The sequence below is a fragment of the Apis laboriosa genome, unplaced genomic scaffold (genome assembly GCF_014066325.1).
Source record: "Apis laboriosa isolate Shangri-la unplaced genomic scaffold, ASM1406632v1 scaffold112_cov148, whole genome shotgun sequence".
NCBI classification, from domain to species: Eukaryota; Metazoa; Arthropoda; class Insecta; order Hymenoptera; family Apidae; genus Apis; species Apis laboriosa.
Genome location: NW_025220865.1, coordinates 3,941,333 through 3,959,445, shown reverse-complemented (window position 1 = coordinate 3,959,445; position 18,113 = coordinate 3,941,333). Strand labels below are relative to the sequence as shown.

At 36.8% G+C, this 18,113-nt stretch overlaps 2 protein-coding genes across 3 annotated transcripts; both read left to right on the top strand.

Annotated features, from left to right (window-relative positions):
* The first annotated feature begins 1,516 nt into the window (after positions 1-1,516).
* On the top strand, positions 1,517-2,438 carry LOC122713778 (40S ribosomal protein S17). The gene is made up of 3 exons (XM_043934542.1): positions 1,517-1,550; positions 1,838-1,989; positions 2,124-2,438. The coding sequence occupies exons 1-3, from the start codon at positions 1,548-1,550 to the stop codon at positions 2,362-2,364; spliced, it is 396 nt and encodes a 131-aa protein (XP_043790477.1). The 5' UTR covers positions 1,517-1,547; the 3' UTR covers positions 2,365-2,438.
* A 1,088-nt stretch (positions 2,439-3,526) lies between these two features.
* On the top strand, positions 3,527-13,240 carry LOC122713206 (ubiquitin carboxyl-terminal hydrolase 3-like). 2 transcript variants are annotated; one of them, XM_043933447.1, is made up of 6 exons: positions 3,527-4,121; positions 8,420-8,567; positions 9,062-9,848; positions 10,454-10,696; positions 10,932-11,125; positions 11,448-13,240. In XM_043933447.1, exons 1-6 carry the CDS (start codon positions 4,031-4,033, stop codon positions 11,608-11,610), a joined length of 1,626 nt encoding a protein of 541 aa, XP_043789382.1. In that variant the 5' UTR covers positions 3,527-4,030; the 3' UTR covers positions 11,611-13,240. The 2 variants fall into 2 exon arrangements, with proteins under 2 accessions (XP_043789382.1, XP_043789390.1); XM_043933455.1 differs by lacking the exon at positions 3,527-4,121 and adding an exon at positions 6,100-6,409.
* The last annotated feature ends 4,873 nt before the right edge of the window (positions 13,241-18,113 follow it).

Genomic DNA, 18,113 nt, shown 5'->3' with positions numbered 1-18,113 from the left:
ACAGAACGACTATGTTTTGGCAGTGGTTCGCGGCATGTTCTTCCGGCACGAGGTCTACGACGAGGTTAAATAGACGTTGACATGTGCGCGATAGAAAAACACGACGGCACCCACGCACTATTCGGAACAAATTGTCAGAAGAACGAGGCCGAACTTTCGAACCGAACTACCGATCGTTCCGACCACTACAGACCAAGTGTAGCACCGCACTGACTGCTCTCGCCGTTCACCAAGGCGATAAACAAACTCGTCGCCTCTCCCTCGCGAGTCTGCCCTCCTTCTCCGATGCTTTCTCCTTCTTCCACCAATGGATTACTATCCTGTTTCCACGGACAAACGCCAACTGCCATGTACTGCTGAGCGAAATTTCGGTCTTTCTCGCACCGCGGCGTTCGCAATATGGTTTGATCTCACTCTCATTACTCTGTCTCCTTCACTCTACAATTGTATATCTTTCTTACTTTCCCTCCCTCTACTTCGCTGCTCCGTTTAATGTACAGTGCTGCCGCCACACTTCGTTCCCACTATCACATCGCATCGTATTCTGTCATCTGGCGTTTTTAATTTTCTGAAATTTTATCAATGCTCTATTACAACTGAATGATATCAGTTGATAAAAAGCATTCGTACTTTTAAAAGAACTAACTGTCACTCGCAAAAAAGGCAAATGAAACGTATTTAAGCTTGTTCCATGACACGACAACGCGATGCACGACATGTTTTGAGCCACTGACGTTCGGTACTGGTTTGCAAACAGTATTGATATTGCTGGCGCCACCTACTGCAATCAATTGCAACATAATTTTGTTTAAAAAAAAATTTTTTTAATTTTTTACAAATAAAAATATCTTAATTTATTAAATAAGTTACTATTTTAAATTATAAAGAAATTGCATTAAATTTGTATAAAAATATAATTAAATTTTTTATATATTATTCTATATTATTCTATATTATCTTCAATAGAATATATTAAATATTATAAATATAAACGAAATACAGAAATTGTCTTACAATTAGAAGAAACTTTTTTTTAATAAAATATTTATTAAAATAAAATTGCAATATTAATAATAGTTGAAATTAAAATTAAATTTTTATAAGATTATAAATAATTCTTTTTTACCGACAATTCTTGTTTACCGACAAGTGATATATCAAGGCTTATAATTTATATAATTTTTAAAATTTGATCTTCTTCTTTACAAACTGAAGAATTTTATAATTTTATCATCTGATGATTAATCACAATTTATCGCTAGATGGTTATAATGTTTTGATATTTCATGAATATAATTTTTTAGAGTTGTGCATAATTAATAAAAAAGAATAAATATTGAAATAAAATCTTGAATTATGATTATAATTATAAACTACTTTGAACTTTCGAAAGCTAAAAGATCTAATCTAAAGAACATTTTAAATATAATCTGATGATAATTCAAATAGAAAAATTAGTTCTCTAGTTGACCGTTACTGTTGATAACTTTGTGGCGGTACTATATCTCTTCCATTTTGTAGTTTGTCTTTACGGAATATTAGTCATCATGGTGCGTATATTTTAAAAATCGTAAAAAGTAACAACAATCCGTTATTAATTTCACAAAAGAATCATATAGCAATATATTGTTAATAATTTTAAATGAAAGAATTAAAATATTAATGTGTATTGTAATGTGTATTATAATATTTAATTACTTATGTGATTTACAAATTTTGAGGTTATATGGATGTGTTTAGTGTATCGAATATTTTATTTCTAAATTTATTAACTATAAATGAAATATATATAAGATAGAGTGAATTTGAAATAAAAACAATGCAAATATGATTTTAGAGTCGCGTCAGGACAAAGACGGTCAAAAAGGCCGCAAAACTTATCATCGAAAAATATTATACTCGATTAACCATGGACTTCCATACAAATAAAAGGATATGCGAAGAAATCGCTATTATTCCTAGCAAATCTTTGCGAAACAAAATCGCTGGGTATGTATTTTGAAAAGTGATTATCTAATATGAATTTATTGTATTTGTATGTTGTAATTTATATAAAAAACAAAAAGTTTTGAAATTTAGTGAATGAAAATATATTTTCTAATTTTTGATTTCAATATTTTCAGATTTGTTACTCACTTGATGAAACGTCTTAGACATAGTCAAGTACGTGGTATTTCTATCAAATTGCAAGAAGAAGAAAGGGAACGCAGAGACAACTATGTTCCTGAAGTATCTGCTTTGGAACATGATATTATTGAAGTTGACCCAGAAACCAAGGAAATGTTACAAATGCTTGGATTTAATAATATCCCAGGACTTCAACTTACACAATCTCAATTACCACCATATAGCAGACGTTCTTAAAATTTATTTCTTTATATTAAATAAGATTGTTAGTGTTGCATTTTTCAATAAAATTGCAAGCTGACATTCTAAAACTTTGTTTTTAAATTGATGATTTATCATTTTACCATATAAAATACACCATTCCTCAATATATATATTAATTTTTTTTATGATAAGAAATAGACCAATATAAAATAAATTTTATAAATTAAGATCAACATATCTTATTACATATATTTTTTAATAAAAATAATTGCATTTATTAAAAAAAATATATATATATTATATAAATATAAATATAAATATAAATATAAAATATAAATATATAAATTTCAAAATTTATATATAAATCTATGTGTTTTACGAGATAATGATAAGTTTGAAATAGAAATGCGCATGTGCAGAAATCGGCCATTTTAATTGGACTTGATTCTATTTATTATACATTATACATTATAATAGTTATTAAAATTAATTTCTTCATCAGACTTAAATCTTCTATAAAAATTATAAAATAAAAGAAATTAAAGGATATTGATATATGAAATATTTAATTATATATTTTCATAATAAAATAAATATTTTGATTTAAAAATTCATCAAATTTATTTTAGATTTGATATTTTTCATAAATTATATATGTATTAATAACTGTAATATAATCTTCAAAGTAACAAATAGAAGAAAAAACGATATGTAAAAAATTCTACGTTATCGATTTTTTGTTGCAATTATAATTCACTTAAATATGCATACACACGTAATTTATATTAATATTTAGAATATATATTTTAATGTATATATTATATCATAAACGATTTTTGCTTTCCTTTCTACGAAATGAGTCACTCATTTTACATTGCAAATATAGTAGTAGCAATCCTATCTCTGATATCATATTTATCAGCGATACCATTTGCTTGTGGTTCAAATTGCGAAAAACCAGAATATCATATCGAGTCGAGTTTAGAACGTTAAACATTTTACAAGAGATAACGCTCAATAAGTCCGCGACTGCATTGTGGTGAAATGCGTCGCCCTTCCAAAGCACCCACGCGCTTAGGCCGGACCTGGATAAGTTGTTCAGAGGCTGCGCGACCTAGCACGATCCAAGGCTAGGTAGCCTAGCATAACCTGGTGAAGAGAGTAAGGTTGAGAAGAAAGAGTAAGAGAAACGGAGAGAGTAGCTGTAATCACACGCCTGCGAATGTTGGAACTCTCGGGAGCAGGGAGGAGAGACCGTACAACCGGCGAGTCAGTCGACTATTAGTGGTCTGTGACTCTGGAGGTAGCCCGACCACCGCAGAACCGAGTCCGACGCAGCTCGGTTGCGTTCGGTCGGTAGTCGGGGCCAGTCGGGCACTCCACTGCTCTTTTCGGTCTGGTCGTTTTCCTCAGTCCGTCGTCGTTACGCATCGAGAACAGTTGCATTCTTTCTTTTTCGTTAAAGACAACGAATAGTACCCATCTTTTTCCGCACTATGTGACGGATATTAGGGGGCACCGAGCGTACCCCGCCTTCTTTGTATATCATTCCCACCCTATCCTTCTGCCTGCCACTACTCTCCTTTGCCTAGAGAGAGAAAGAGAGAAAGAGCACGTTGTAAACGCAGGCACGTACGTACGCAGGCACTCGCCGAACGAAGGGGCCACGAGGGCCCCGTGGAATTGTGCTTAGGAAAACATGGAGTGTCCACATCTTGCTCAAAGCGTCCAATTCGGCGGTAACGACGTAGAAGCGAATTGTACGAAGAATCTACCGTTCGTCTGTGCAGGTAGGACCTTAAAAAAATCCATACTTTTATCCTTCTAAAAACTTGAAAGATGTATCTAGAAAATTAAACCTGACCCTCTTTCTCTCTGTTCCTCGACCGATCCTTTCTTTTCAGATTTTATTTTGCACGTCGGCTCGATCTCGATCTTTCCTTCACTTCTATTGTCTCCCATCTCCTTTCCACTCATTTCTTTTGCGTTCTTTATTCGTTCTCTGTTTCTCTCTTTTTCTCCCTGTTTCTCTCCTTGCTCTTTCTCTTCCTCTTTCTTTACCTCTCGTGACCGAGGCCCCGGCCGTTCCTCTCGCGGCCTTGAGCCGTCGTAGTCGACAAGATGAAGCAAGCCATTTCTATTTCCCTTTAAAGAAACTAATGCATGTTTTCGAAAAGTATAGCAACATGTACGTTTGCGTTTGCTTTGTATTTCACAGTTAATACACGCGAGTATCGATGATGGACGCATGACTGTACGTACCGTAGTTCGTATGCTTCGCGAATCGAACTCGTGCGAATATGTACATCTCTCCTCGATATAAACGAATGTGTACATGTGAATACGTATGAATGCGACAAGCTTGCACGCATGTGTGCGAATGTATATGAAAGTCCACTCCTCTTCTTCGTGTATTAGTGTATATACAATATAGTGTATGTATATGTATCCTCCGTTCATGGGTGTCTCTCTACGGACCGACAAGAGCGTCGTGGACGTGCGCGTGTGCATCGTCCTGCTGGGAGTTCTCAGTATGCGGCGCGGTCGTCATTGGAAAATCAATACCAGACGGCACTAATCAGCTGGCCTGAGATCTGTCATTAGAACTCGCCAGATAAACGTGTTCATCGTTCAACCGGACTATTCCCGCCTTTCGTTTTTCCTAATTTTTTCCATTTTTACTTGATGATTCGCTTCAAGATTTCTTAAGAATCGGTTTAAAAATATATTTGTAAAATCAAAAAGAATAATAATCTTATAAATTTTTTTTTTTCGTTATGATGTGCTTTCTTCTCCACCGTTCGACTTTTTATTCTCTCTACTCTACTCACTATCTTTGATACTATATTTATCCTGAAATAAGCGCAATACTTTTATTGTATCCATTTAAATCTCCCTTTTTCTACATGCTCTCTCTTGTGACTAAGGATTTTTGTATAGTTATTGATAGTAAATTTTATAAGAGATTTTTTCCTCTGTTCAATCGATTTTGGATTACGATATTTTTTTTCTTTTAGCGACCTCTTACGGTAGCAAGGAAGAAGCGTTTTACAATCAGCATGATCTCGGCCGAGATTTATAAAAATTGAACATTTCTATCATTTGATTATAATAAATTTTTTCAAAAAAATTAATCGTTGAGCAAAGAATTACAAAATACATTTTATAAATAAATTTAACATCTGTAATGTTTTAAAATCAAAAGGAATCTATCGCAATTCACAAAGTATATCCATCTTCCGTTCGTCATCTTTGTCAAAGAGTGAGAAAGAGAAAGGAACGAGAGCACATGAAAGGAAGGGAGAGGGAAGAATAATGGAACGAAACAAATAGTCAAGGAGAGAGCTTTTCATAGCTAGCTATACTAGTGCGATCGATGAGTCAGACTAGGGATTTTTTTTGCGAACTTTCGATTGCTCAATTCGATTCAGTACGATGTTAACATGCGGTTCCTTGAATTCGTTCAAAATGGACAAAGTTACACGATTTCGCCGTCAACTATCGTCGTCGTCGCTAGTCATGTTCTCCCGAGAGATCGTTCATGCTCGACGAATCGCAACGTATCCAGGTTGCAAGATCAATTTAAATATCCCTGTGGTCTCGCGAGCAGAGTGACGCTAGTAAAAATTACCAAGCCTGACTCTCATACGAGTCACGCAGGAGAAAAATCGTCCCTTGTGGGCTATAAAAGAACCCCATGTTCCACACCTCTTCTCCCCCTCTCTCACCCCTCTTCTGCCTCTTTTCCTGCGCTGCAAGCTGGTTCGGGTACGACGTTGCAAAATCGATAACGGCGTCGTTGCTAATCGGATGCCTCGATACGAAGTGCATTGCTCGGGAAACGAATTTTTCCGTCATTCTTCTCCTCTTGCATCAATATCAAACTTAATACTGTTGTCGTTGTTATTTTTCCTTATCTACTGTGCCGTGGCTTGGACAATGCGTCGACGAAATTCTTCGACGACGTAACACGCAGTAGGCGTGGCGAATCGAATCGTTCGTTACCAAGGCGAGAAAGAGATAGAACGATGACAAAAGAGATAGAGGAGTAAAAGAAGCGCAGAATGGATGTGTGCAGGTTAGATCATTGTCAGTTACCCTTCGAGTTTTTTTTTTCACGTTTCACCTTGGAATTGTCCGTTAACATATCGGAAATTTTCAAGCTTCATCATACTTATACACGCATTTATCGACGATTTTCGTTCGATTTCGAACTTAGCTGCACTGACGTGATCTTCCAAGAATATATCATGATGCACAGTATGTTTCCACGTGAAATTGCGAATTATCGCCAACTTTCAAAAGATTCGTTTCATAGTGCGTAACTTGATTGCTTTGTAACATTATCTTTTTCTATCGATAATGAAGTTTAATTATAGTAATCTAATAAATCTTATAATATTGTTTACAATATACAATTATTTTAATTTGAAAATAAAAATAAAATAATATAGTGATATGAATTTTTCAAAATTCATTTTTTAGCAAAATTTTTTTTTCAGACAAAATTGAAATTGTATATGCAAGAAATTGTATATGACGTTTCAAATTATTGTTCGTATGTTACCAATACGTCTTAAATATCATTGTAAAACTATCTTCGAATTTGATACACAAAAGTATCTATTCTTTCATACATACTAATTGAATAAAATCTTAAAATATATATATATATCATTATATTCCTATTATTTTCTATCATTATTTTTAAAATTTTTACAAAAAATTAATACAATAATTATGTAATTTCGATCAATATTTCTTTATTATATAACTCTTCGTTAATTAAAATTATGCGTTATATATTCCATAAGAAAATAGGACAAAATAATTCGCATAGGGCGTGGAACTATAATACTTCTTACGTGAGATTGTAAAATAAACGCCTGTATAGGTATATAGGATACGTGCTTCTGGAAGATTGGATTTCAGTTGCTTTTCGTGCGGCCGACCAGCGTCTCAATTTTCATGTTCTCGCACTTTTTACATCTAACAATTTTACATTTTTTTTCTTTCGTTGTATATTGTAGTTTATTTGGATAGCTAAAAATAAACGTATATCAAGTAGGGCGATGTATACATTCCAGTAAACACAAAGGAATAAAAAAAATGATCTAAACCAATTCGATTCGAACGGTATGTAGAAAATCGACATTTCGAACTTTATCATCGATTCGTCCAACTTGCTTGCAGTAACGCGTCTTCTTGAAATGAGATCAGTTAAGCATGTGCATTGCTTGCTTTTAAAATTATGGATATATCGCGATGTTTTAGAAAAAAAAATCGTGTAAAGTAAAAAAAAAAATGTGCATGCAAAATCTCAAACGTGATAGCACTGCGAGACATTTTGCGATCGATCGACTGCGAAGGGGGTGTGTCGAACTACCTTCCTCCCATTCACCCTGGTTTTACGCGCTCTCTTGAGAATTACGTAAGCTGAGACGAAAAGATGGTACACCGACTTCGAACTTACATTATCTCGTAACAATTAGTATTTATATCTTGTTTATTTTTGAAATGTGCTAAATATAAAAAAATGTTTGAAATTTTATAAAAGTTGCAAATATTGGATAAAAATCAAGAAATCTAGAATCTTGTTAAAAAAAAAAAGTATTAAATTAATTTTCTACGCGTGAAATACACGCGTGAGTAAGAATAAATTTTGCAATTTCAATTTAAAATTAATAAAATGTTTTTAATGGATAATATTAAAATAATGTCATTTTTACGATGTAATTTTTAATCGTGTAATTGTAGAAGAAGTATAAAAGTTTTAATTTATCAATCTTCCTACTTTCTACAATCTGCACATGTCTATTGAATCTTTAGAAAGATTTTAATATGAAATAAATGAGATTAGTGGGTCAATTTTATCTTATTTTAAGAAAGTAGTAATATTACCATAGAATTCGATATAAGAGGAATAAATATGGAGAAGCATTGCTCTTAATCTTTGTTTTAACCCATTTAATATTACTTCCTTACTTTCATATCATTTTTAACATTAGAATGATAATTTTTTTTTTAAAACAAAACGCGAATTACGAATGCAATGCTTTTATCGAACGTACTTTGTTATTGTCGATAGTATGTGGCACCGAGAAAAGTACGTGGCTCTGTCTGTACTGTGGAGCCATTCACTGTGGACGATACGTGGCAGGCCATGCATTACAGCATCACGAAGAAAATACTCAACACTGTGTTTGTATCGACTGTGAGAACCTGGCAGTATTCTGGTAAGTTAAACCCTTCGCTTTCGCCATTCTCCGCAACATAGATCGACGATCCTCCTCTTCTTCTCATCATTGATACGATTTTTAATCTCGCCCACTCGTATTTCCCTGCAGTTCTGCTCAGTTCATGTTCAGCCATATTTCCTTTTCTTCCTTTTTTTTAAACGTTAGAGAACAAAAACGAATATGAAACATTTTCGAAATTCTCAACTTATAAAAATTTTATTATTATTATCCTTTTTTCCTTCTTTCATCTTATTATTTCGAATTTTAAATTTAACGTTTTAATCGTTGCGAGAATGGCTCACGTTCGATCGAACAATGCGTTACATGATGATAAGTCGTTGTTGCCTTACTTACAATTAGTCATTTATCGAACATTTGATACCGAAAGAAAGAAAGAAAGAATCCAACAGCAGCTTAAGCGCTTCAATTACTTAACTATGCCATCTTCGTCGTCGAACAGCCCGCGCTTACAAAGGACATGCACGTTTCAGTTACATGTGCGACGAGTATGTTATCAACGATACGACCAGTGGCCAAATCGAGAAGATACGTCGCGCCACCTTTCGTAAGGACGAGCACAAAGAGAACGAGGAGAATTGGAACACTTCGCCATCTACGACGCCATCCTCGAGGAGGGAGAACAGCGAAGATAACGACGCGGACGCTCTGTGGAAAGCAGAAGTGGTCGTAAGGAACCTTCGGCCGAGGACAGCGCGAAAGAGGTTACATTCGTTGGATGGCACGAGCGGGGACAATAGGCCGGCGACAAAGCGTAGGAGCTCGAAGATAACCAAGGAAAAGAAAGTCGTCGGCCTGAGGAATCTCGGCAACACCTGTTTCATGAACGTGGTGTTACAATCGTTCAACAATATCAGCCATTTTTGCGAGTATCTCACGCAGATGCCGTGTCTCGAAGGTATACCGTTCGACGAGCCACCCACGCACAGAGGTCGAATCGTCACACCCGGTAGAGCAAAAGAGTTCATGAGCGACGCCCTCCTTGCGGAAGAGTTGAGAAAGGTTCTGCTTGGCCTGAATCTAGGCGGTTCGAACGGTCAGGCGATATCCCCCGAATGTCTTTTCCTCGTCATCTGGAAAGTCGTGCCAAGATTTCGGGGCTACCAACAACAAGACGCTCATGAATTTCTCACCTACATGTTGGACAGACTACATACGGAACTTTTGCAATTATTGCCCAGACTGGGACACGAACCTCTCGGTCTGCGTGGCAAGCAAAGCATCGTCACAGCTGTGTTTGGAGGCACTCTTCTTAGCGTGGTAAGTCGCCGGATTGTTCTCGGAGGAAGCTCTGTTTAACCCTCGAAATAACGGACTGATCTGATCTGCATTACGGTCGGCAGATGCTGTATCATTTTGATCCTTGATATATATATATATATATTGAGAAAGAAAAGTTTAGTATTATTAAAAGTATAAAAGTATTATTTTTAGATTTGATTAATGCGCGTTTTTCTGTTCTATTTATCATATAATAATAATTCTTTTAATTTTGTTATTCAATTCAATGTATTCAATAATATTTTTGGATTTATCTTTTTACTTTTACTTTTCTTAAATACATTTAATATTGGAACATTCTTGTTATAGATATTTATCAATAATGATAATGTTTCAATAAGAGAGTAATCTGTGTTACTTGAATATTCTATTACCGGCTATTTTCTATGCATGACACTTCATGGATTAAAATGATCCGGCGTTCAACGGACGAGGGTTAACGCGTTTCCGGTTACACTTTGTTATTTCAATGCGGAATGATGGGAGAGAGTGCCGAATTAACATTTTTTTGGAGAGTCATTTTATTATTCATTTTCTTCTTGGGAGAAGCGCGGACAAATTATGGATCGCGTTTCCTCGCGCAGGTCCACTGCATGAACTGTCGTACGGATTCCAAGACGCACGAGCCCTTTCAGGATCTTTCATTGGATATACCGGACAGATTGCAGAGACGGACGAAAGAGCAAGAAGAGGTTTGCAGTCTCACGTACAGTTTAACGAGATTCTTCAAAGTTGAAGAACTGGCCGATAGCGAACTATACTTTTGTGACAATTGCATGGGGAAACAGAGATCCACTAAGAGGTTCTGGATACACAGGCTGCCTAATGTTAGCATACATTTATTAATTACGTTTATTTATGATTACAATAAAATTAATTTAATAAAAATTTAGCAATATTATTTCTTTTTGCATTTTTTTTTCAATTCTTCAGATATATTTTATTTTTTAACATATAACTATGTATTTTTTAATAATTAATTAGTTAACCAACTTTTGATGGAATTTCATATATTTTTAGTATTTATATATGTATAAATGATGATTATATGTTTTATTTTAGGTGTTGTGCCTTCACATTAAAAGATTTAGGTGGTGCAATTCCTATCGCTCGAAGGTGGATACACAGGTGGATTTCCCAATGAAGTCACTCGATATGTCTGCATTTACAGTGCGTGGTGTGAATGGAACGAAATTGGGCGCTTCGAATAGTCATCTGTATGATTTAGCTGCCGTTATTGTGCATCATGGTTCTGGGTATGCTCTAACTTCTTTTTCCATGTTAATTCTTCTATGTAAATCAAACTTATTCGTTTTATTTATTCTTATATTATTATTTATTATTACCTTTTCATTCTTATATATTTATATCTTTTCTATCTTTCATAAACCGATTGTATATGTTAAATATAATATTACAAAATATTGTATTTATTTATAAGAAGGATTTTAGTTTGTAATTTCAGTTTGTAATCACAATTCACAAATATTCTCATATTGTAAAAAGTTTTTTCTTATTTATTGTATAACGATACTAAGATATCTATTTTGACAATAAATATTGGAATATCCATTTTAGCGCTGGAACTGGACATTACACTGCCTTCGCTGTTCACGATGGACAATGGTTTCACTTTAACGATAGCTCTGTACGACCAGCAACCACCGACGCGGTCGCCAAATGTAAACCTTATATTCTGTTTTACGTGCGGAAAGAGTTCTCCATTCCACCTCCTTTGTGACGTCGTTTCCCCAGTCAGTCCCGTCCTGATGGTTCGAGCTTCGACGACGATGATGATGAGATGACGAAGAAGTAAGCGAATTCGAGCACAAGAAGTTAAAATGGTGCATACAATAAAAACTGGCCAAACTGAAGAATCAGTAGACCTATATAGTTTCTCGAAGTTTCTAAAAGAGGAAGGAAGAAAGCAAAGCTCGTTTCTTTTGTTTTGTAACCAATTTTCTGTTTCTTAAATTTTTAACACGATTGATCGATGTCACGTATATACAGGCGTTATATTTCATCAATGATAAAAATGACAAATACTTCATAAATATATTTTTTGTAAACTGAGATAATCGGTTGCTCAACATCGTATAGGAATTTACTAGATGTTATAATGATTAGCACGATGTAAGAGTATAACGTTAATCTTAGTCGTTTGAAGCGAAACAAATTTTAATTGTTCGCAAATGAGCGACTATTAATAATTTTTAATTATTATTATTTTATTGATTTTAATTTTTCTTAGATTATATATATATATATATATATTTTTTTTTTTCGTAGCTATTGATTTTATATGGTCCATTTCAGTTTTTTTTTAGATCATATTAAATGATTTTTTTTTTCTTTTTCATATTTGTTGATTATATGGTAAATTAACCAAGTATTTGGATATAGTCCTTTTACGGTAGATAAAAATACTATAAGATACACCATGCATACCGATTAGTTGTATACGCACATGAACATGTAGGGATATAGCACGAGAACTGAGAGCTTCCTTTCCCTTTTTAGAAACATTAGAAAAAAAACAAAAAAACAAAGAAGGAAAGAAAGAATGTACTCTCGAGGCAGATTGCGGAAACGCGTTGCCTTTAATGTTGATTTTCTTTATACTCCTTTTCGCTGGTCTCTCTCGGTGGTCGTTGACCACCTCCCTTCATCGAATCGATTAAAGCTCCTCCCGGCCGTATAGCGGAATAACGCGTAACGCGTACCTCGTATATATATATGAAACTATATATATATATATATACATATATATATAGTTTTAAAACGAAAACGACTGGTCTTCTCGGTAGATAGATTTTTTCTAGGCTTAGAGCGATATCATCGTTATTTCGAGGGAGCTGGTAAACGAAAATACGAATATAGAGCCAACCACTCTGTTATTTCGGAAAACATGTTACCTACATCCTTGAATACTTAACACACATACTCGTACATATATATATGTACACACAACGTACACGATTATCATTCGAACATATACATACACCATGATTACATATACATTACAAATCGTTTACATGTGTGTTGACAAAATACACGTATGCATGCATGTATGTATACAAACACGTTCTCTCTTTTCCCCTACCCTCCTTTTTCCTCACGATCCTCGACGGCTCGACAACTCTTATGTGATTATTTAAAGACTTATTTTTTCTATAATGGTAACGATAATAACGATAATAAGTTAAAGAAAGCGTAGCGAAAGAAACGTTTTATTAAGGCGATAAATTCGATAAATGCGCATCTTCAGCAAAGACTCACTCGTATGCAAAAAAAAAAGCGAAAGCGAAATGGAAAAAAAAATTAAAAAANAAAAAAAAAAAAAAAAAAAAAAAAAAAAAAAAAGATGGAAGTAAGCGTGCAACACTATTATTGAGAATAAATGAGATATGTATGAACGACGTATAAATAAAGAACATGAACGACGACATTAATATTCCTATTTATCACTCATATTATTGATTTTCGATGTACAATTTCTTGGCAGTTATTCATAATTTTAGTTTTAAAAAATTAGAAGACACATTTTTTTTTTTTTAATATAACACGAAGATACATATATGTATGTATAAGTCATGAAGAGACTTGAATTGTTTAAATACGTTGACATAATTATCAAATGCGCAGTATTTATCGCAGATGTATATGTACAAACAAAAAAACATATAGAAAAAGGTAAAGCAAAAGATCCCGAAATTAATTTTCAACCATTTGTTAATCATTTATGTACATATGTAGTTATAAAAAATGAAACAAATATTCGTATTGTATCAGGAAACGATAGATGAGCGTCAACCTTTTTTTCTTTGCAACGAGACAGGAGATCTCTTCTTTATCGACGGCGAATTATCATTCGCTTTCGATCGATATTTAGAAATCGATCCAAACGACCCCGGTATAATCATTCGATAAAATCGCAAGCAAAAACATCCACTTTCCATGTCTTTGTTTCTTTTGTTACGTTCGGAATTTCTATTTTTGGATTTCTCATGCACATTTTCGTTTGATCGTTTCGGAACGATGACCAACGAACTGTTATGAAACTTTACACGATTCGACTTTTTCTGTGCCAAAATGTTTTGCTTTTTCTTTACGCTTTCCGAAACAAACGGCCTGGCGGAAGTTTGCGGTGTTACTTGCGTGCTTTTAACAAAGAACACCGAATAAGGATTCTTCGCTTTCGTTCCATCCATTTTTCTTGACGTTTCCTCGTTCTTTTTTTGCTCTTCATGACTAGAATTGGAATCTTTAAGATCTTGAACCCACAAATCATCGCGATCGTATCGTCTACAAGGATTTTCAACGTTCGTTGATACATTTTTAGAACATTCACCCATGAACGAATGATCATCGCGAATCACCGACGATTTTTCGTCCGGAGAGTCCGGGTTAGGCTCAGGTTTACACAATTTCTCCTCCAAACTCTCGTATATCTTGAACTCCTGCAACGAGGACGATTCCGAACAACTTTCCATCGAGCTCTCTCTTTCTTCCCGATAATCCCGATTTTTATAGATAATGCTGGTCGTTTTCCCATCCACCTCTTCCTCCTCTTCGCATTTTTTTTGTTTTTTCCACCTAGCCGAAAATTTTTTTACCAATCCCTTCATCCCGGACGACTTACCGTAACGATTCTCCAATTCGGTCTGCGCCACGTAACTGATTATCTCCGTAGGTGAATCCTCGAATCCAGAGCCTGCCAATCTAGTTATGCTTGGATGCATGTCCAGTGTATAGCCTTTGTTCTCCGCGTCCTCGTCCAAATTGCCGAGTCGGCCGGGGACTTTGAACTTCATCGAGGCGATGCTGGTTTTTTCCGAAATCGTAAAAGGGAATCTGTCTTGGCTCTTCTTCTTGAAACGTGGCGACTCTTTCGACTTGTCGTGGCGCAATTTAGGCGTCGAGGAGGAACACGAGAGAATGAATTGTGGCATCTCGCAAAATTTATCGGTCGGGAAGAACGTGGCGGTGTCCGATTGAATAATTTTCGTCTGTTCCGAATTCATGGTTCTTCGGAATTGTTCGGCTGCCAATTTTTCCAAAGAAAATCGTTGCGGCTTGTAATTTTCCCTCTCGATATTTATCTCCGTTTTGACCACCTCCTCGTCGTCCGGCGAGGCGTTCAACGATTCGTATTTCAATTTATCCGAATCCTCCATAAGTATCTCATGGCCACCGTCCCCTATCTGATTCTCGAACAAATTCGGCGGTTTCCTATTCTCGACTATCTTCTCGAAAATTTCCCCCTCATAAACGTTCACGTGCTTATTTCGATAACTTGTCGACGAGTCTGTGGGAGCGATTCTTGATGAAATGAAATTACAAGATTCCTCGTACACTTCAATCCCTTTTACGGATTTTTGAACACTGTAATCACGCGACGATGAACTATCCGAGTCGTCGTTCGAGGAAATAACGTCCTCCACACACTTTGATTTCCCGCTCTTTTCAGATTTTCTCGAATTCTCCGCGGAATCAGTCAATCTAAATCCATCACTCCTCGTCACACGATTAACATTAGATTTCACGAAAGCATTCTGATCCCCTTCTTTTCCCTCTTTATTTTCCTTGCTTACTTCGCACGGCAAAGGTAAACAAGTTTTGGATGGAACAGCTTCCAACGTCAAAGTCGATTTTTCCACATTTTCCAACCTCCCTTTCTCCCTTTCACTTTTCGCATAATTCGAATCAGAATATTTCTCTTGCTCCATCGTATCCGTCGCGTTCATGCGTCTATACGTAACCTCGCCACTGTTCCTAATATCCTCGTAACTTTTCGCGTATGGAGAGCTCTCGTGCGATTTGCACGTCTCGTTACTCCTCTCAGACTCGTATCGATAACCTTCAGGCGACGACGTGTTACTGCCAAACGTTTGTCTGCTCGAATCGTTCAAATTTGTTCTCTGGCTGAACGTCCGTTTCTCGCTCTCGCTATATTTGCTCGTTAATGACATTCTACTTCTATCCGTGGGAATTTTCACGGGTATCTTGGATCTTATGCTGAGGAACGACGATCTGCAAGACGTCCTCGATGTTATAAGTTTTGTGTGACTCTCATCGGACTTCAATCTCGACTCGACATTGGTATCCATTTGTAAATTGTCGAACGAGTCCGGCCTCGATATCGTTTTGCTGTCCGGGCAAGACTCGCTGCACGTGTTCTCTGAAACGTCTTTGGTCGCTTTCTGATCCAGGGACGCGTTCGACAATGCCATGATCAACGTGTCCGTGTCCAAATGTCTTTCAGAACAAATTTTGCTGGCGGGCGACGTGGAGAAGGATACCTCTTGCGAGTTCAGGACGAGAGTGGGAACGTTCACGAATTCTTGATCGCTGTTAATCTTATCCTCGTCCAGGATACGGGTTTCCTCCTTGTTTCTCATGAATTCCGGAGAGAATATATTCTCCCGCGATTTCGTCGAGTCGCCCGCGAAAAATTCCGTGAACGAGGATGTTCTGCTCTGAATCTCGCTAGAACCACAGATCTTGAATTCCGACGGGAGCATGATGTTTTGCAATTGAGAATTTTTATTCTCGTTATCGCTCTCGTAGTTTAATATACGTTTAGATATCGCTTCCTTGAGAGCTATCGTGTTCGTGATATTGGACGGATAAAATTCTGATTTGTTCGCGTCTAAAGGATTTTCGTACGTTATTGGACTTTTCAATATTATTTCCGGTGATCGTATAGTTCGCGGTGTTAAAACGAAAGTCTGATTAGCACAGGGATTGGAATTCGTAGGATCGACGTATTGATTCGTGGACATTTCCGTTTGATTATCGAAAATAATGTCACAATTTTTCTTCGTGTTCACATCGACTGCAAAATTTTCCTCGATGTTGATCACGTCGTATGACGTCACGTTTCTCGAAGTTTCGGGATTCGGCAGAACGCGGGGGGAGATAGGGTAAAACGAAGTTTCACGCAACGGTTTCGTTTCGAAGCGCTCTCTATTGTAATCGCGAATCGTCTCCTCTCTCGCCGAAAAGAATAACGGTTCATCTACCCCGCTTTTCCCCACTCCGCTGTTCCTCATGTCTTGACTGCAATCGCTTCTCGACGTGTCCAGTGCTCTGTAGAAAGATCTGTCGCGCGGTAGATTTTTTCTCATATTCAACGCGTATGTCGGAGGAGGATCGTTTAAACTCGGTTGTTGAAATTTGTTTTCGATATAATTCATACCCGAAACGGGAGACGCGACGATGTTCTCCATATAATCGTTTCTCGAAGATTTGACGAGGACGTAATTGGACGATTTTCTCGACGATAAAGGTACGGACAATGGGCTATTATTTATATTCTGAATTTTCGGACTGCCGCATAAATGAAGTGAAATTTCAGTTTCTTGAGGTGTGATCGGGATCAGACGGTCGATCTTCTTCTTCATACCAATCCTGTCCGACATAACCTCAAAACCGGACTCGGCCTCGCTGCCCGAGCTGAGGTTCTGCAGGATCACACCGCGGCAAGGCCTGTACTTGTTTTGCGGCGAATTTTTTATAGAAATTGGCGAAAGTGGTTGCAACTCGATCCTGTTTTTCGGCGAATTCTCGCAAGAGGCGCTGGAATAAAGATGAAGGAACGATGCGCTTCCCCTGGATCTTGACGAATCATTGCTTCCCTCGTCTTGTTGGTTGCGATATAGACCAGAGGTGCTCGGCAATCTGGACGATAAAGGCGAGTATCGTTGGGGATCGCTCGTCAATACATCGATACCAAACGACGTTTGTTGCTCGGAACTCTCCTCCTTGATCCCTTCCATCTTGTCGAGCAACGAGTTTCTACCAGATCTTTGGCCATTGTTCGAATCGTTCTTCAAATCAGGTGGGCATATCTCGTTCGGCTTTGAAACGACCATCGCTCGATTCCTCTCGTTCTCCAACCGAATTTTCGCCCTTCTCCGAGTCCGAGCGTCTTTCGATTTCAGATCGCTGTACGATCTTTTCGAATAGACGGTCTCCCGTTCTTCTCTCTCTTCCCTCTCAATGTTCTCCTCGATTCGATTCGTCGTACCGTGAAAATAATAGTCTCGTTTCCGGGAAAGACGACGGCTTATGCTAATCACGCGATTGGCGAGACGCGCGGCTTCGTTCGGCGATGGATGATGTTGAAGACGTTTCCTCAGATCAGATGGGGAACTACCTCCGGAACTGCTCTCGCTTCTCACGATGTTTTCTTCGTCTTCGTTGATCGAACGATCTATCAGAGATAGATACGTTACGTTC